This window comes from Anoplolepis gracilipes, chromosome 10 (genome assembly GCF_047496725.1).
Source record: "Anoplolepis gracilipes chromosome 10, ASM4749672v1, whole genome shotgun sequence".
Lineage (NCBI taxonomy): Eukaryota > Metazoa > Arthropoda > Insecta > Hymenoptera > Formicidae > Anoplolepis > Anoplolepis gracilipes.
In genome coordinates, this window is record NC_132979.1 from 8609634 (window position 1) to 8631156 (window position 21523).

At 39.6% G+C, this 21523-nt stretch overlaps 1 protein-coding gene across 2 annotated transcripts in view; it reads right to left on the reverse strand.

Annotated features, from left to right (window-relative positions):
• The window catches only part of Cph (BCL11 transcription factor chronophage), a 41402-nt gene extending 22207 nt beyond the window's left edge, over window positions 1-19195 (reverse strand). Inside the window, exon 1 of one of the 2 annotated variants that reach the window (XM_072900391.1) lies at window positions 17864-19195. In XM_072900391.1, the coding sequence (XP_072756492.1) occupies window positions 17864-17900 (37 nt within the window). In that variant the 5' untranslated portion in view covers window positions 17901-19195. Of the gene's footprint in view, window positions 1-2286; window positions 3558-17863 lie in introns of those variants that run through there. The other variant, XM_072900393.1, reaches the window with a different exon arrangement.
• Between the last annotated feature and the right edge of the window lie 2328 nt (window positions 19196-21523).

The window sequence follows — 21523 nt, forward strand, 5'->3', positions numbered from 1 at the left end:
CGATCGATTCTTTTGATATGTATTTAACTTACAAATTTTAATTAGATTTAAATCAAAGAGAATTGAAAGAAAAATTGAAAAGATTGGATAGTCGACGAAAAAGAATCAATTGAAAATCGAATTAGGATCTTGGAAAAGATTCTAGATTTGTTAATAGAAGTTATTATATGTTAATATTGATTATATTAATCATACTATTATATTATTTAAGTATATAATTTATTTTATTGTAATTATCATACTTTAAAGTTCTTATTTATTTTTCCAATTATTTAGGAGAGTAGAAGACTATTTTTTTGAAAAGTTATTTAATTGAGAAAAGTCATTATTTATTTTTGTGTTTAAATCTAAATAAGCAATTATGGAATAGATTTAGTATTTATATTAAAAATAAAAATAACTCAATTATCCTTGCTTAATAATACGTCTCAAATACGTTTGTGACGAGCTGAGCAACGTTTTTCTTTGACGCAACGTGATCCTACGTGAGCGCACATCGCCTAGAAACGGAGAAACGGGCGAGGATATGGCCCGAGGCGGTGTCCTTGTTAGGACATCCGTCCTGTCAAAACGTCCAGAGGACACATCGGGGCACAATCGAATTACGATCATCCCCAGGGCGAGCTCCGACCGTAACCAATAATTCCATTATCCATTAGTATTGGGTCGCGGCAATTTCCTTCGCCGACCGGAGGAGGCATCGGACCCCGCAGCCGCTGCCGCCGTCGTCTTCTCTTCTCGTACGTGTGGCAGCGGATCCTCCTCGAAGCGAAACCGATCGGGGAAAACGGGGATAGATTCCCGGCACACGTACCCGATCGACGCGAATCGGACGGAGATGGACAGATCCGTGACGCGATCGCAAATACCATCCTTATCCATAATAGAACGTCGTCGCGTCATTTATCGGCGCGCGGCATCTCATGCCTTCCGACGACCTTTGACGTAATTTTACGATATATCCAATTATAATATACATTCGCGGTTTAGATATAACGTATTATTATTAGCGACGAAATTAGAACCAGACAGCTATTTATAATTTTATAACGACGTATAAATATGTATACAAATTATAGATTGTGTGTCTGGTTTAAGTTTATGCACTCTCAGTGTTATTTTTTTTTTTTTTTTTAATAACAGAGTTTGTTTTTCGAATAATACTTTTGTGAGGAATTTATTAATAGTAAAGTCATTGTTTATTTTTGTTTTAATTATTTAGAATATTAAAAGATTTTTAGAAATTATTTCATTAGAAAAGTCATAATTTATTTTTCTTTAAATGCAAAATACAAGCAATTACGAAATAGAACATTTAGTATTCATATTAAAAATAAAAATAATTAAATAATTTATATTATAAAATAATAGAGTTGATTTAAAGTGATTTTCTTGCTTATTCCTAAAAGCAACACAATTGGCAATATTTTATGAATAACTAAATTTTGATTGAAAATCTCACTTTATTAAACATTAATGAATTAATGAATTTATCATAAAATACTTTACAAAACTATAGAGCAATAATATATTATTTCATTTAGAAAGATAAAACTGTTACAAATGACATTTGGAAAATAAGTAGATCCAAATTTTTGTTTAAATCAGTATAAATCTTCTTAAACCAAATAACTTTTATTCGAAAGATCCTTTTATAACTCTATTATTTAAAAGAAAAAAAAAAAAAAAAAAAAAAACGAGTGTGTACACTTAAACCAAACACACGGTATATATGTCTGAAGAGAAGGGGGGGAGGGGGCGGGGGGGGTATCATGATACATGTATCTTCACACATATATTTTGTACGTATGTGTGTCGTTTATTTTTTCAAATATATCTTCCGCGTCAACGCAAAATATAAGGACAAATAAAATTCTGTTTCCAAATTTTTTCCCGCTTACGGTCTTGAAAAAATCCTTGCGATTACACAGTAAGTTCACACGATATACGAGAAGAGTATAGTTTGTAGCGATATGCACGTAATATCGACAAATCCAGCGCCTAAATTGAAACTTTGAACATTCGCACGATAACATTCATTGCGGGGGGGGACAGGGGGGGAGAGGGGGAGAAACCGCTCCCCAAAGTTGCATTTATCGTCTCTCAAATCGTCTCGGTAGGCAAAATCAAGTCATGTTCGCGTATAGGTAACTTCTTGTGTCGCGAATTATCCGGTTATCGCCTCTGTGTACACTTGTATGCCTCGCGCAAACCGCGGCTGATAAGGGATGATAACGCGACGCAAAATCACCATTGTAACACGACTCTCCTTTTCGGCATAATTACCTTTGTGCGCCATCGTTCGTCGTCGATTAATTAACGTCTCCCCGGACGTGTATCCGATGTGTAATTCCTGTATCGAAAGCGAAAAAAAAAAAAAAAGAAAAACTCACCGCGAGCGATCAATCGAAAAGCGCGGATAGCCGATCAAACGCGACGCGAGATCGTCAGGGGGGGGCTCCCCCCCCGATTTGATATCCAGCGGAACGCGGAATCGATTCTCATCGCCGCTCGCGAGATCCGATTTCGTCCATGCTCGGATGCTGACTGGATGCTGCTGCGTCGGGGCCTCCTGTACAGGATAGGGCCCGGCCAAGGGCCCCCTATACAGGATATATCAAGAATAGAAAGGACCTACCGGCACGCGTGCCCCGCTGGAGGGGACAATTTTTATACAAATCCCCCACTTTACGAATCCGTTCGCTTCTCTCTCTCTCTCTCTCTCTCTCTCTCTCTCTCTCTCTTTCTTCATTTCTTTCTCTCTTTCTACGAAAACCCTTCGCGTAGCGTTGAGTTTTTCTCGCGGGGTCAAAGAGTTTTTCGAAGCAACCCCGTAACACGTTCTGCCCGAGAGATGCCCCCCGTACAAAGGATCCAAAATGGCGCCGGTTTTTTCCTCCCTTCGCGGACCCTTTCTACCCCGGCTCGCGTATCTCGCGCGTCCTGTCAAGAGGAAAAAAACAGAACCGACGACCAGAAAAACGAATCCGTTTGCGAGCAGCGAGCTAGATTTTTGAGACAGACCCGACGGGTAAGTTCTAAAGGTCCATCGACCTCGTTCTCACAATTGGATCGATTTTTTTTTCCTCCCGTCGTAGATTTCCTCGAGTTTCTTTGGCCACCTTTCTCGATCCGAGAGACTACTCCCCCTAAAGGATATCTTCGATATCGCGCAAACGGTACCTCTAACGGGTTTTCTCTTTTCAAACGAAATAAAGGTTGAACGTTCTTTTTTTTTTTTTTTTTTTTTTTTTTTTTTTTTTATGCCGATCATCGACCTCGCCCGTAAAGCGAGGGTGTGTTAAACTGGATGATCGCAGGTAATTTCCTCGACGTACTGAATTACGTCTCTTAAATCTCGCAAAAGCGAGATGTTGATATTTCGTTGATAGCTGTCTGATTTTAAGGGCAATTATTTAGTATAACAAATAATTTTCTCAAATCGGGAAATAAATATTTATAAATACAGTTTAACCCTTTGAGTCACGAATTTTTCTAATTGTCAGTATTTTTATAAAATTTGGTATATAAGGGTCTTTGGGGTCGCTGTTATATATATATATATAATAATGTTTTTTATATATTTTTTATAAAAAAAAGAGAATTTAACAAAAACAACACGGTGGAAATTCTAAAAAAATTCTGAAAAATACTTTAGAGTGTACTAAGATTATAAAAAAATTGTCATATTTATTGTCATAATAGATTAGTAGAAAATGCATTTTTTCGTAAAAAAAAGTACTAATTTTGACTGTTTGTTTATATATGGTATTTTTGCAATTAACAATTAATGACTGTTTATATTTTTTTTACACTTATTGATGTTCTGGAGACTCTGTAGAAACAAAAAATCCGGTATTTGTTGATAAAAAAGTAGTTAAAACAATAAAAAACTACGAAAAAAAAGGTGGGTCTCTGAGTGACCCGCTGTGACTCGAAGGGTTAAAACTGCATCTTGTAAGTAAATATTATAAAATATTGAGACCAATATCTCGTTCTAAAGGTTGATTGCAGATAATTTTCCTCATCCGAAATGATATCGAAATAAATGGCTAATTATGTTTCATAAATATTGCAATATGTTGAATAAGTTATCTAATTTAAGATGTATGCCAAATATATGTATATCCTTATCGATCTCGTAAAAATGACGGAGTACAAATCTATTATAACCGCGTCGCTGCTAATTATTCTCTTGAATTCAAAATTACATCGACGTACTAATTTTCTTACATCTCTCATAGATGGATTATATATGAATTATATATGTAAACGTGAGTTAATAATTAAAACGTGTAAAAAGATGTGAAATAAGAATAGAATCGTCACGTGTTATACTTGACAGTTCGGTTCCTAACCACCTGCTTCCACGTTCGATAAATCGTGCAAACTTTCAAAGAATAATGTCAGCGGAAAGTGGAGCGTATCGTCAAGTCGGACGAAAATATCAGTTTGATCTCATGGGCCTGGAATCTGTCCTGAACAAACGGGTGAAATCAGTGACCACATTGGGTACCAGAAAGGCCCCCAGGAAGATCGGGACTAGAAAACTGCGTTCCACTCTTCCACCGCGCTTGCCGACCAGACGGTTATGAGAAATATGAAATCTGGTTCTCACGGATTCTGAATGGGGTACAGACCGTCTCTCTCTCTCGTTCGCTCCCGCGTTCCGTCGCTCCACATGCGTATCGTGGGAGGATCTCCAGGCGCGGGTCGCCCTTTGTCAGCTCGGCAGCAGGACATTGTCCATTGACAGAACGGCCAAAACAGGTCCTGGGGAGAGAGAGAGAGAGAGAGAGAGAGAGAGAGAGAGAGAGAGAGGGGGGGAGAGAGCTGACCTGTCTCTCCCTCTGTCTCTCGCGCGTACACCTTTTCATTCGCGCTGCTTTGAAGGAAGAAAAACCCCTTTCCCCGATTTTTCTCGATGAAAATAAATCATGCGGACGCATACAGTTATATGCTTTGACGTGCGGCAGCTTGGACATCGCGGATTCCGGATGTCCCGCTCGCCCCCGTCGCGTTTTCGATAGAATATTTCTCAGACACAACACGCGTGGCCTTTAGAGCGCGTTTCACCTTTCGTGAGACGCGACGCGACTTCGACGTTTCTCGCATCCTTCTCGTGGACTCCTGGGAACCTCGTCGTCGTCGTCGTCGTCGCCGCGTCTCCAATCGCCGCTGCAATCGTTTTCACAACTACGTTATGACAGACGTGGGAAAAAGGCGGCCAGCGATACGGAACGAAAAGTTCGCGTCGGTCTCAAAGTTACGCGGCGTTTTATTTAGCCTCTATCGAATACACGATAATTGATTGATTGATTGATTAAAAAAATAACCAGAAATATTAAAGAGAGCACGTAGCATCGGTTAGTCAGTCTCGACTTATTATAATTTAATTTGAGAGACAAATTAACTTCACGTAGAAATTGCGGATAAAAAGGAAATTACCATTAAGTATGATACTATTAGACCGGGAATATTCTGCAGAGTCGCAATTTCTCTTAATTACGAATGATAGAAAGCAAAGTGATTGTTTTAGTGTTGTTTAATTAGGTAAAATTAAAACTCGAAGAGGATTTTCATAATTTAAAGTTTTAAATAGATAAATTCTGGCGTCTTTCGATACAATTTTTAAGATTCAACTTTTTCAGATTTACATTAAAATGAGAACATTTATCACGCTTTATCAGCAAAATTGAGCGTCATATTCCAGACTGCACATGATATATATACATCATAAATACTTTTACTATTTATATTCTTTGAAATTTTACATAAATATTTTATATATATTAAGAGTAAAAATTATAAAAACTGTATTCGATATATTATTAAAATATAGATTAAATATTTTATATATTTATGATGAGCAAAAAAATATCAAATTGTAGTAATATTTTGTAAATATTCCTCAAATATTTACCGGAATATTTATGAAATATTTGATAAATAGTTATAAAATATTAATTATTATAAATATTTCTTTAATTTTAAAACAAATATTGATATAAATATTATTAATATTATTATAAATTAATATAAATATTAACTTTAAATATTATTATAACTTTTAATATAAATATTATTATAAATATTTTCATTATGTAGATTTTATAAATATTGTGTGCTAAGCGCGAGATTTCTTGGAAATAAATAATTTTTCGAAAAACACGCGGTATCTCGCAATTTGGTTTTTTATTTCTCTTTATCGATTACGAACGACGGGTAAAATATATATTGTTAAAATTTTCCGATAGAGAGACTCCCCCGCGCTGTCATGACCCCGCAATTTAGCTGGGGTCGCCGACACGCGGTTTTTTCGTTCCGATGATGATGAAATCACGCATCGCTGCTTCGCTTCCACTGTTGGCCTCCACCATCCCCTCATGACAATGATGGAAAAACAAACGACGAGCAACGAGAGGATCTGCCATTGAGAAACGCGCGTAGAAACGCAAATCCGCGCAAGCCGCGGCTTTGTATTGTCCGGCATGTGGTCTCTCTCTCTCTCTCTCTCTCTCTCTCTCTCTTTCCCACCCGCAGTACTCTGTCACTTCCCTTCTCTCTCACTCTTACCGATTAATTAGAAAGTTCTGCGGTAAAGAGAGAGAGAGAGAGAGAGAGAGAGAGAGAATCGCGAAGGGGGGGGGGGGACGCGCTTCGTTGTTATATTATTCAAAACACCTCTCCCCTTCTCTTCCGCCCCCCTTTTCTACCCCCGAAACGAAACTCTCCGCCACCGCAAAACATCGAAATGCGAACTTTTGACAACGCGCGAAGTGCCGAAGCGTGTCACGCGAAATAATTAACGATCGCGCGAGTTTTCTCGGGCGAGAATTAATGCGAAAGCTCGCCGGTAATTTTCGAATTGTGCGTCCCCGAAAGCGTCGTCGTCGTCGTCGTCGTCGTCATCGTCGAGATGTTTATAGTTGTAAGCGTTATGCACACGCCAACGCCTCGATTCGCGAAGTGTAAATTTATTCTCGCGGCTCTCTCACCTTCGGGGGAACTGCCAAACATTTCGTTCGCAACTTTCCGCATCCCGGATCGCGACTATTGTGCATTTAGTTAACATCGAAATGTGTGTAAAATTTCATATGAATATTTTAAGGCGCATGACTCTTCAACTGTTAAACCTCTCTTCTTTTCTCTTATTTATTATTTTGTTTGCTGTTTTAAGAAAGGGCGATCTTTTATCAACATCTTTATTTCTATTTCATTGAAATTAATTTGAGGGAAAAGTAAGAGAATATAATATAAAATGCCTTATGATGATAAATTAAAATTGCCAATAAACTTTTTCAATCCGAAAATATAATTTTGGTAATTTTTTTATAATCGTTTAATATCTGAACAATTTTCTCGATAATTGATAAAAAAAAATTTAAATTGTTCGCATCTTTTGTATTCGCTAAGAAGCGGCCATTGTAATGATTTTTGGCACATAAAGTGCATAAGAAACTATGACCCTAAGCTCTTTTTTTTATAATAGCAGTTCTCTACGCATTGCATAGACCCCCCTTCCCCCCCCCGCTATTCGTCATAAGGCCCCCCCGCGGACCCGGTCACGCAATTGGTCCGGTTCCCGCAACAATCGGCTCTCTTTGGCCAGTCAAGTCTTTCGTGTGGATCGTGCTTAAATGAGAAAAATCGAGAACCCCGTTGTGCAATTCTGGGTCTCGCGACCAATCGCAAGTCCTCAAGCGTTTAACAAAGCTATGACGCTTTTTATTATCCGCGTCTTATTCCGCCTTCTGCGAGCCGGACGTGATTTTTCGCGTAGCCTTTTGTCCCGCCTCGGCCTCTGTCTTTTTGACCATTTACGTCACTCCTTTATGTCGCCCATTATCGCCTCGTTAAAGCAAATATCCGATTTGGCTCGCCGACCCGAAAATCGCGTTCGACAGCGTCACTTCCCCTTCCGGTATTCTACATTTGAGATACTTTTTAGACGAAAGAAGTCTGGATATTTCAATGCGAGTTCTTTGACTTTCACGTAGATAATTATATCCATTCACTTGCCAGACGTTAACAAAAAATATTTAACAGCAATCGATGGTTATTTCTTGTTTTAAATAAGGCAATATAATAACGATAAAATAATTGAAATTTTAAAAAAAGATATTTAATAAAATAGATTAAGTTGGTCAGATTGGATTAGATTGGTTCCTTTTACTTTATAATGCGAGGTATAATTCCAAAGAGATTTCATTAAAATGATAATTATTTATATTATTAATCATTAAATATTATTAATATTTTTTATATAATTTATTTATATTAAATTATATTATTAATTATTAAATATTATTAATATTTATATTTATTTATTTATATATTTTCTAAAATATATATTATATATTTATTATTTTATTTTATACATTATTATATATTTATGTATATCATTTATATTATATATATATAATATCCTTTAAACATATATTTATATATTTTTTTGTATGAAAAAGGAAAGAATTAAAATAATATACATTCATAGTAGCAAATTTTAGCGCATTACGAAACGAAAATTAAAAGGATACAACGTCACTTGACGTTTATCGATATGACCTCAGATCGCACGCGAGATTAAGAGTTAACCGTAACATCGAGCAGCCCCATCGCGTTGTTGTTTCTTTATAGGCGATCTTCTAGCGCGGAAGCATTAAGAACGTGAGGACAGTTTCGGAGAAACTCGGCTGCTCCAGACACTTCCTCGATAAATACGACTTCCTCCAAGGTCTTACCTTGGAGGAGTTGCAGCCAGAAGGAGGCAACGAACCCGTCCAGGTATCGAACCCGCGTGAAAAGTAATCTTCAAGGACACGCCATTAAAGCGAGGAGGTCTCTCTCTCTCTTTCTTCCCTTTTAATTACGCGCTTCCGGCACTCCGACGCCGCGGAGTTGTTCCCATTAAGAACCCGGGTAAAGTAGCTCTTCTCGGTCGCGAGAGTTTCCGCAGGGGCCAACGCACGTTGCCGCGGGGGAGGAGGGAAGGGGGGTTGGAGGGGGCGAGCCGGGAAGGCGAGAGAGCGCATAACTAGATCCAACCTCGAACTCCACGACGCGACGGGTCCAAGGGAATATCTATAAAAGCACCACGTTCCTCCCTATTCCCCTGAACTTGGTCTCCAACGCGTCGTATTTATAGAAATGCCGCGAGCCGTCGCGTTTATACACGCGCGCCACGTGGTTTACATACGCGCGCCGGTCGTCGAGGATTAGATTATAACGGGTGGCCACGAGGAAGGAGATCCCCGGCAGCACCAGAGCAGCCTGAGAAAGCGCGGGCACACGCTTTGACATGCGATATAAATTACCGCTCCGGGTGTTTAATCTTGTCTTGTCAAAAACTTGTTGTGCAGTTGAATTTTGTGTAAATATTTTTATTTCTTTCATGAGAATTTAGAGCATTTTAATTTCCTTCATTTATCAAATTGAAATAGAGAATAAGAAATAATAAATAAAACAATAATATAATACAAATAAATATAATAGAAATACCAATAGATGTAATAAAAACTGTAAAAAATAAATTTGATATAAATTATTGTTCTGTGCGTTTAATCTCATCTTGTTACAAAAACTTAAATTATACAACTGAATATATCTCGTGCGAATATTTTTCTCCATACAAATTTTTTAGGATATTTTAATTTCTATTTATCAAATTAAAATTGAAAACAATAAATAATAACGCCATACATCTGTAGTCTTCAACGAATAATTTGCAAGATTTTTTTATATAATAATAATAAAAACATATTGACAAGAAGAGGACGGTCTCTTGTCAAAATGCGCTCGATGATAAAAGAATTGATCAATAATTTTAATCAAATTGGTCTCGGTGACAGGTACACTCGGTTTTTCCTCTCGCGTCTCTTCAGACGACGTAGTGACCTTTTGTCAGGTAATCTGCGAGGTGTCGTCGATGATCGTCCGAAAAGAAGGGGACTGGCCACCTTACACTTCCGAAATGGAAGGAGAGTGACCCTTGGTCAGGTAGCCGATGCTGAGAGTCGATCCGTTGTCTCCCCTCCCCTCCCCCTGGCTCTTCCGACAAGTGAACGGCCGACAAAGCCGTATAATAATACGAGCAGATTATCGTTTTGAAAAGGTGTGTTCGCACCTCTCGAAGGAGGAGGGTCCCGGACAATAATGGACAATGGACCAAGGAAACCGACACCGCAAACAACATAAATTTTTGTCGCAGCGCCTTCTCGGACTTACCGGACACCCCTCTTCTTCTATTTTTTACGAGTGCAACTCGACGCTGCCTGTGCTTTTCTTCGACGGCGAACCCCCGATTCCACCCCGTGGCCACCGTGGACGCGCGCTTGTAAATCCATTATTTTGAATAAAAGTCGAAGCGAGACCCGATCCTCTTCAGAATCCTCTCTCCTCTATACAATCGCTATTTAAGGGAACCAAATATTTTCGCTCCTAGCGACATTAAGTCGACGGATTTATCCAAATTACTCTTCTTCCCTTAATACAATACTGTTAAAATATATACAATTATTTTATAACAATAAAATATATGAAATTAAATTGTAACAATATAATATTATATTTTAATAAATAATTTAAATAAAAATTGAAAGAATTTTTAAATCGTCTTTGTTTTAAAGTTTAAAAAAAAAGATTGTTTTCTTTTATTTCAGAAGATTAACATCGATGAAAAGAAAAGAATGTAAAACTTTTAATTTAATCTTTTCCATCGCGCATTCTTCCGTTCGACGATCATTCGCTCGCGGTTCCGCGATCTTAACCCCTTTTTAAGGGTGGGTGTAACACGGAGACCAATAAACTGGGTCGATCGAGCCTCGCGAACGTACCAGACGACATCGTATTTCAGCCGAAATTGCCCACCGGCAGATTGGATGGACGATATACAGCCCCGTTGTTACCGAGTTCCCGAGAAACCGTATCGACGTCGTATGTCCTGGTCGTCCGTCTGTAAGGACGACCCCCGAGGATTGAAAGAGAGTCCGATGAGTAATTAATGTCTGCCCTTAATGTGTACAGTCCGCCCCATTTTCCCCTGCAACTTCTTCGATACTTCGTATCAGAAACGTACCTCTCCTTATCGGATGTATCCAATGATGAAGGAAGTTCCTAAACGGAACAGCTACGTCGAAAATTAATAAATCTGACACATTTTAAAATATTAAATAATTTCAATTTAATCTCAAAATAAATATTATTTTATGTTAAAATAATTATCTTTTTTTTTGTAGTGACTATGCAGAAAAATTCGTGAAAATAAAAATTTTAATTCTAAAGGAAAAAAAATCTGCAAATCTTTAACTCCTAAATTAATTATTAATTGAAGTTCAGAAGGTTAAAAGTGCAATGTCAAATTGATGAATGTGAAAACGTATTAATTTGTGATCTGTAGCTGATCCATCTAGTTCATCGTTAATATGGTGTAAGTTTACTTTACGAAAATCTAAGCTCGAATAAGTCTTCATTTTATTAGTTTTCTCGCACCGCCGACTGTGCTAATTTTAATGAATCTAAGTATTTAATTGCGACTTGAACTCGTGAAATAAAATACAATTAATTATTAATTGCTTTGTCTCTGTTTAATCAGGATTCTTCTTATTATTTTCATACAAATAACTCAAATTTGACATATTTATTTTTATATACGAATTACAGAAGAAACATTAAATTTTATTTTATATTCATTATGTTGACTATGTTTAATCCAACTAATATATTATATCAAGCGGAAAAGTCGCTAATTACATTTACGAGAATTGTTTCCTTTTTTTGGGTGGAAAAAGGGTTTATCAGGGCAAGTATTGGCATTCAGTAGCGAATATCAATGTGACATCCAACGATAATGATAAGTGGTGCCATCTCGATATTGGTCCACGAACTGATCGATTTCTCAAATATGCATTGAATTATTAATTAAAATTATATTAATGAGAATATTGAGCATACGCGTTAATTTTGATTCAACATTGTCGCGTATTAGTTATACTGCGACAAATCAATATATCAATATCTTTAGTTAAATTCTCTTCATTAGAGATCGACACGGGTTACCGCGTGTCAATTTAATTATCTGTTCATTAAATGTATAATAAAATAACAAGTATTGAATGTTATTTCCATTTTGGAAACCCCAATTCGATTAACATATGCATATAATATTAAAACATGGATAATCCAATCATAAATATTACATCGCGGAATCAATCACGTTGACCCGAAGTCCGTATCTTTTATATCGCTGCTGCAATTAATATTACATCTATCCACATCGCACGCGCGTCTTCTCCCATTTTTTTTTCTTCTTTTTTTTGAGAATGCAGAGTTGCTTCCTCTTACCTGGTCGCGTGCTGAAGATTCCGACACGGAAGGGGAAAGGGGAGGGGGGGGGAAGAAAAAGAGGGATCGCGAGGAGGAGGAAAGGGTTCGGCCACGCGCCGCGTGGCCCTAAACGCTAATCTAAGAAATCAAATCAAAGCGAGTTTTTTTTTTTTTTTTTTTTTGTTTCAACCGAGGAGTCGAGAGACCCGGATCCGAAAGAGGGAAGAGGAGAGGAGGAAGGGCTTCCGACGGGCCGCATCAAAGACAATATCCGACACGTACGCGCAAAAGGCGCATATGCCGCGCACGTGCCGACGGGGGGCAAAGCTTTAGCGCTCTCTCTGTTTGCTAAATAACATCCTCGTGAGTACATCTCGGGTCTGGATATAGGGAAGCGCGAGCAAGAAAGCCCCCTTCCCCGCGACGGCTGTAATTGCGAGCTTATTAACCTCTGCCGCGCGGCGTTTCGGTCAGAAAAAAGGACTTTGAATTAAAATTAAAAGTAAGGATATATTTGCGATTTTTTTTTTTTTTCACCGATAAACTGTATAAATACATAAAGTTATTCTTTCTACCAGAGACTCATTTTTACCATAATTATAAGCAAAAAGTGATTTTTTTTTTACTATTCAAGATAAATGTACACTGTATGTAACGTCAAATTTTCTTACATGGGTCTTGCAAATGTCAGCGTTGGTTGTAGATTATTTTAGATTCATACAAGAATATTTGACGTTACGTATAATGTAAATCAAGTTTGGAACGCATTGACTTTAATTGTACAGAGTGTCTACTCCCTAGAAAAACATGGAATTCTCCGAGATTTCTTTTGTTTTCCTGGGAAAATCATGGAATTTATAGAATTTTATTGAGAATCAGGGAATTTTGTAAAAAAAATTCTTTTATCATTTTTTCTTTCATATTAAAATAGACAAGCTAAATGAATTGTGTGTTTAAAAATTATAAATATATACCTATCTTTGTTTACATATTCAATGCCTTAACAAAATATTGAATATGTAATATAAATTCTTTATTATAATTTTTAGCGATAGAGAAATGAAAATTTTATGCAAGTAAAAAATGTTTATCTTACAAAAGTTATTCAATTTTCTCAGTATATTAAATCTAGTACTTAAAATTTAGGCTCTAAGTTTTTTTTTCATACGAGTGAAAAACATTTTAAAAAATCAGAAAATTCTCATGGAATTTAATTAAAAATCAAAGAATTTCATAAAATATTTTCTCTTTTGTTTTCTCTTATATTAAAGTCGACGAGCCAAGTGAATTATGTGTTAAAAAAAATATAAACATATATCTTTGTTTATATATTCAACATTTTAATAAGATATCGAATGTGCAGTATAATGGAAAAATGTATTTTAGAAAAACTCTTTAATAATTATTTTCATATTTTATTTACAATATAATTTTCTTCGCCTAAAATTTTAAAATTACACGGGAAATCAGAGAGAATTTTCAGGAAATATTTTTGAGCAAACACTCTGTTTCAGAAAATTCCGTAAGCGATGAAAAATTAGATACATTGGTAAAATTGCTACTTCTGGAGAGTAACAATCGACACTTGTGGAAAAAAGATGACAGTTGGAATCCACGTGATGTGGACAAATAAACGATTACGTAACACGTTCCGTGGCTAAACGATAATTGTCATTCATAGCAAACCGCAAATGCAACAATTGCAGAAAATGCGCGTGGCCAGTTTAAGGACCTTCCGACGATGAGTGACTAGGTATGCGGGCCGGTCAGTTAACTGATCATTCGGTCTTTAACACTTGAAAGCTTATCGCGTTATTGCGATCCGGATTATGCGGAATACCTGCGGCGACTCCATTGACTAGGACATTATGTGGTTATCTCGCACGTGGATAGAGACAAAACGCAAATGGCGAATAATTTACAGCATTAGACACGTCCTGCACTATCATATTTTCTAATTCCAAAAGATGTACGGTAAATGGAAAAGATCACATTTCCTTCAAATTTTCTTGCATAATGATATATATATATTTGTATTCAGAAATATGTCGAGTTGATATCGTTTTCTAAGAGCTCGTAAAAAGCTCGCATGTTATTTTCAAATGACGTAACATTCAAATATTATTGAAAAATTCGTGATAGCAATAAAGCATATATATAAATACTTTGTTCAACTAATAATCCATATAAATAAATTAAAATTCCGTATACTTGAGAACCTTATTCAGAAAAGATCTTTCTAACATTTAAAGTACATCGGGAAAAATTAATTTTTTTGTGACATGTTGATGATCTATTTATTGTATCTGATTTCGCGCAAATTGTTCTCTTCCCACCTCGAAAAAATAATTGGCGACATTGCTCGCGACGGTGGACGTCGAGTATACATTCGCGATTGTCGAATGACCAGATAACTCGTAAACACACTTGTCCGTTTTGCACAGTCGTTGCACGGACGAATACGATAAGATATATTCGACAAGTAAATGCGCGAGATCTATTTACCGGCGTCTGTCCGTGGAAGGGAACACGCGGGATAGGGGCGGGTAATCGAATAACGCACACATCGCTTCGAGGATAATCCCGAGTTTGTAAACAGGAATTTAAAGCCTCCTTGCACATTTCCCACATTTTTCCCGCAACTCGATTCATTCCCGAGTCTTTTCCAAAGAATCACCAAACGTCACTCAACGCCGATGAAACAAAGTCACCGATTAATTGGTCGAGAGATAAATACCGACTTTCTGATATAATTACCGCGGAAGGAAAGCTCCCTTTTCCGATGTCATCTCTTGGAGAAGTCGCTTTGACAAGAGAAAGAGGGGGAGAGAGAGAGAGAGAGAGAGAGATTGAAGATTTTTTTCCCAGAGATCTGTCATTTTGAAAACTATTGATTGTGTGTAGGGACACACATACACACATGCTTCCCGACACTGACACTGTCTCTCTCTCATTGATTCGGCCTCCTTAAGGTGGTAGATACGCAAACTCGCGGTTCAGCGATGTTATCGTCTTCCTAATCAGGCCCGATCGATTCCGGTCGCGCGCGCTATCATCGGGGTCCCTCTCGTCTGACAAACCACGACAAGAGCCGATGACGCACTCGCGGAGGATCGACATCCGCCATCGAACTTACGATCCCCGTAAGACGCGAGTCAAACGAGGATAAACGCAATCGAGGGGCGTCGGGGGATGATCGACGAAGCTGAGAAATATTCTCCGTATCTTTTCGCGGCGGCGTCATCGCGCGAACTAAAGAATATCGCAGTTGTAATTAAGAAAACGGAGCCGCCGCCGCCGCCGCCGCCGCCGCCTCTCCCTCGCGTGGGGGCGAGGGGGTGCTTCGCGGGGGCGTCGCGGGGGCGGATGGTTACCGCCGGGGGGGTAGCAGTCGCGGGGGTGGAAAAGTCTCTGAAAAACGCGCGCATGACAATGCCGCCCTTCCCAAGCTCACCCCGCGCTCTCTCTCTCTCTCTCTCTCTCTCTCTCTCTCTCTCTCTCTCTCTCTCTTTCTTGCCCTCTCTTCTCCTTCGCCGCCTCCACTCTCTTCGCTTGGTGGGGAGGCTGTCGCGGACTAATTAAAAATTCAGCCGACGACGAGTTACCCGAAGACGTTGGCCTTCCATCCCTCTTTTCCCTCTTTCGCTCTCGTTTGACTTCTTCTTTCTCTCTTTTAGTTCATTCACTCGCTCACGCATACTTTCTCTTTCTCTCTGTACCTCATTCCGCGTCCTTCTTTCTCCTCTCGCTTAACTTTCTCGCCGTCTTTCGTAGCTTCTTCTTTTTTTTTTTTTTCTTCTTTACCTTCCCTTCCCGCCGTCGTCGGCCACGCGACCGCCGATCCTTTTCACTTTTTTCCCCTTTTTTTTTTTTTTTTTTTTTTTTCACGCCACGAGACGCGACCGCGCGTTTACCTCATCGACAGGTTGCCCTCTTCATCGGGACGCGAGTTTGCCGAGTTAATTACCGGATCGTGACCGGAATACCGACCCGATGCGGAAAACTTGCGCGTTATGACTACCGCATTCGATTATTATTCCCTTTCTCGGGAAAACGCGTCGAGGGATTAATTGCAGCAAGTAGGATTGATTTTCAAGTTCGTTCCTTTTCCCCCATCGTTTTCATTCTCTCCTCGCACAACCGATGACGCGCAATGGAATCGGAATCGATGTATAAAATGATTAGGATCGAAGTAGAGCGTACCGGACTCGCGTGACTCGATTGAAAACGATTTACGACGATCCGATCACGGAAGGATTTGCGGGCCGCCGATGAGCGCCGAGAGTTTCTCGTTACAAATGGCATGGATTTGTCGACGGCGGTTAACAACCAAAAGAGAGAGAGAGAGAGAGAGAGAGAGAGAGAGAGAGAGAGAGAGAGAGAGAGAGAGAGAGAGAGAGAGAGAGAGAGAGAGAGAGAGAGAGAGAGAGAGAGAGAGAGAGATTGCTTTTGATCCGCTTCTGAGGAAAACTTGACAGATCGATTGGGTCTGCGAGTAATTATGTGTTTGTCTTATTAATCAACATTAATAAATTAATACGTAAAACAAATATTTAAAAAAATGTCGGCACATGAAATGTACAAAATATTGGATGTTTATGGCCAAAAGATTCTTCTCCTCATCATTTTTGTTCAACATGATAAATATAAATATTTAATTGTCATGTATACAGCAAAAAATGTAAGACGGAAGGAAAATATTATAATTTAAAATTAAATATACATACAATATATATGATTTTTTTTTTTTTTTTTTTTCAGACAGAATAAACATTCATATTTTGCATGTTCGCTAATTAGAATTTGACGTTTCGCGTGTCTTTTCCATCCCGTTGTTTTTCCGATATATTACAACCATCAGTGACTTGACCAACTCAAGGTCTTTTGATTCTTTGTCTCCTTTAAAAGCTTCGTTTATAAAGAGAAGCAAAAAAAAAAAAACAATCGACGAAAGTTAACTAACGTCGCCGAGAAACCATTCGGCTTTCTTACGGACCCTATCGGCAATACAATTAAATTCTAATTATCGTAAACATTCGCGAGTTATCTGAATGCGACGAGAAAGAGGAGGTAACGAGAATGCATTGTCAAATCTAATGTAATCGCACTATTAAAGACGGTAAAAAGCAGAGCGACAGCCGGGGCCCAAAAGGCTGGAAGAAACGTCGTAAAATAGGCAAAGAGCTTTACTTGAGATTTTTAAAAAATAACTTTGTACGTCGTTTCTGTCATTTAATAACCGCGCGACTCGATGAACACAACAAGAAATGATGGTCTTTGGAACTCGTGTCCATTAATCGCGCGAGAAATTCCCACGCCGTCGGACAGACCTGTCAATTAAATATAAAGCTATTGGAAAGCGAAGTGACCGATGACAATCCCGATCACGTGCGTTGTCGGTGTTTGTGGCAAAAAGTGACGTACGTACATGTATAGACATCGGTATGTAAACACCTGCGAACGCGATGCCGTGTTGGCCGACGGGCCGAACAAGATCCCTCTGCCTCGACTTTTCTTCCTTCCCTCTCGTGTCACTCACCTTGCGCGATCCTGACCGCGGGCATTTTGATCCTCATGGTGGCGATTGGCGATCTTCAACTGTTGCCGCGCGAAGTTTCACTGTAAGTTTCTCGAAGAACAACTGCTGAGACGACTCCTGCACTCCGGACTGGCACGGAGAAGAGGAGGACGATCGTTGACCGATTGTTATTGTTGACCCCTGTCTTCCTAGCTCACCGCCGCGGGGACGAGATGAGGAAGGAGGAAGCGACGAGGAACGCGCGGAGAGTCAGGACAAGCGGAACAAGGGTCCCCGATATCTTGGACCCGCGCTTCCGCCCTCCTCCCTCTCACCTCCGCCGCGCGTTTTCGCCCGCCGGGTACGAGTCCATCCGATTTTTCACCTGGGGGATGCGTATAGGAAACACACTCTTCTCCTCTTCCTCTTCCGGGAACATGCACGGAAACACACGCGCGCCCGTGCGCCTTCTTCTCTACCCCCTGCCCTCTCTCTCTCTCTCTCTCTCTCTCTCTCTCTCTCTTCTGTTTTTATCCGATACTTGTCACCTGGACACTTGTTCGTCAACTGTCAATGTCGGTCCTCATGTTGCTCGTCGATCGCGCGGTTCCTCCGCGACTGCACTAAGTTCACCAAACGTGACATATGACAGAGATATAACCGCTGATCCGCCCGCACTAGGTGCGGGGATGACGTGAACGACGATGGCACCTTCGCGATTTGACAGCTAGTCGCTCCGCACTTTCTCTATCTATCGAAAATTTATTACACGAGACCGCGAAAACACTCTCGAGCGTGATCAACAATCAGGCGTTCACCGTCTCACTCGATGATAAGAAAGGAACAAAAAGAAAAAGAAAAGAAAACAAAAAAGGTAAATATAAACAAGTCCAAAAGCGTCCGCGAGTGTCCCGCAGGCGCGACGTATGTATTTCGCTGCGAGTTCGATGAACCAGAGTAGACAGCTGTCTGGCGATATCCTCGGATCCTTTGACGTCTTACTCTCTCTCTCTCTCTCTCTCTCTCCTCTATCCTCGTCTTCTCTGTTTTTGCTATTTTTAATTGCCGGCCTGGTGCACCCGCGCTCCCTAGACTACGCGCGACCGCGGGCTCGTGACGTCGACGTACGACGTACGGATGCAACGGCGCGTACGCGTGCTCGTGCGGACGGGAACCTGACGACGATGTCGATGGTTGCAGCCGCGGGTGCTGGATGCCTGATGCCGGCGTGGACCGGAGCGACGACGGTCCAGCATGGGTCGTATCGCCGAGTGGACTGTGCCGGACTGTGCGCGCCTCTCGGTCGTGTGCCGTGCGGGACCTGGTGTGCGTCGGGCACTGCGCTCGGCTTCGGACGCGCTCGGTTCGCCTCGCCTCGGCGCCGAGGCCGCCGGACACCCCACGCGCTCTCGGGGTAGTTTTCACCCCCTCTCCCCGTGGTGGGGGTAAAGGCTCTCCCTCTCTCTCCTCGCCGGCTCTCGCTCCCTTCCTCCCCTGTCGCTTCCCCTACGTCTTCTCTCGCCATCCCCTCCCACTCTCTGTCTCTCTCCCTCTCTCGTTCCCTTCCACTCCGCGCTCAACACGCCCGCACTTTCCTCTCTCTCTCTCTCTCTCTCTCTTTCTCGCGCGCGCATCTGACTGTCAGATCCGTTCCTCTCGCTCCCACCTCCTCTCACTCGGCTTCGCCGCGACTTCTCGCTCGGTCGGCTGTCCTCGTCTCGCGCGCGGAGATAACCGCGAGGAGGGAGAGACCCCCGGCGCCTTCTCTTCGCGCGGTTATCTCGCGGTGAGCGCAGAGGGGGAAAGACGCGCTTTTTTTCCCGAAACGCAACCCTTTCCTCGCGTCGCGGCGCGAACGCGGTGGATATGATTTTTCCAACGGACACGCGGTGAACCAACGGTTCCCTATCCGGCGCGCGAAAACTTGTCTAGGGTATATGTACAGGGTGTCCTGTAATTGGTGAGAAACCTGCTAATGGCAGATTCTTTAGATCATTTGGAGACGATTTTTGCCTCGGCGAAAATGTCGAGGCATCAATCATTTTCGCGTTATAAGCGATTGAAAGAAAGGAGCTTTTCGTAAACTAATAAAGTTTTTGGAGTTAAAAAAATTACCAAAACTTTATTCTTTAATTAATTTCAGATAGAGTTTACTGTAGGAGAATTTTAATTAAAGGCTTAATTACAAAGATATATAATGACAAAAATTGAAAACTGTATATACAGGGTGTTCGGAGAAAAAAATTGTCGAGTTAATATTTTCAGTCAAATTTCGAATTTATTTCATATGTTTTCAACGAGAAAGTAAATATCTAAATAATTTAATAAATAATTCTTTTTTTTATACAGGGATTTAAACACAGACATCTCTCAATACGATATTTATAAATATTTTTATTGTATTTATTTTTTTAATATCATATATTATTTTACACTTATTTTATTGTAAAAGATATATTCGACATATTAATGAAATATAAAAATATTTTGTAACATTTCTCAAATATTTGCTAGAATACTTATCATAAATTTTTATGGTCTGTTTAATCTAAAAGTTAGATTACGAAAATATTTATGAAACATTTTGATAAATATTTATAAAATATTCAGACAATTATTATAAATATATTTCATAAATATTGCACGTTATCTGAGCTATTTATCAATATATCTATCAATCTTTATAAAGTTATACTTACGTATTTGGCACGAATATATCGCTTCATATCTTTTTTTTTTACAATCTCCGATTGGTGTTTTCACGAGTGCGGAAAAGGTTTGTAAAAAAAATCCAAGACAAAGAGCGCAGAGGCAACCTTGATGATGCCGACGCGATTAATGCTGACCGAACGTTTAAGTTACCACGGTAATTCCCGAACGTATTAATGTTGTTTGGCGAGATGCCAAGTTTTCGTTGCCGATCGTTGCCGCACTCGTTATAGCGGCGATGAGTTTCTGTAGCAGAATTCCGTCGCGCGCGTGACAAATTGTTTCAAGTTACTTTTCCTAAGTACTTTTCGGAAATTGTTAAACTGATTGTATCCTATTACTTGCCAAGGACAGATAAACAGATAGAGAGAGAGAGAGAGTTTGACGATACAATTTATTTGCCTTCTCGATTAGAAAATTTAAATACAAATTATAGTAACGTATACAGTTATAATGACACATTCGTATATGTATCGTACTGTTTACAATCTGTCAAAATAATTATAAATATTAATAATTATAAATGTCATAAGTATCGTGTTGACGTCTGTATTTAAATCTCCTGAAAAATTCGAGATTTACTTAAATCTTTGTTAAACTATGACATCCTTTTTTTATTGTAGTTGAAAAAATCTGAAAAATTCAAATGGTGACAGATGGTGACAGATTCAAGTAGCGTCGAATAAATTAATTTCTCACAATCTATTAACTATCATGATCCCTTAATCTCTGTGTAGAAAAAAAAAAAAAAAAAAAAAAAAAGACGACTCGGGCTAAATGCACGAGTCGTAGGCGGATTGAGGGACTGATCGTGGTAACAGTGAGTGATGCACGAAACTCGCTGTAAACACGTAGCGTCGAGTCACACAGAGAAAGCGGATGAGGAGCACACAGGAGTACCTGTTCTCTCACATTAATTATTCCGCGACTAAAACCCCCTCATTCTACTTGTGGGATCGATATCCGCGACGC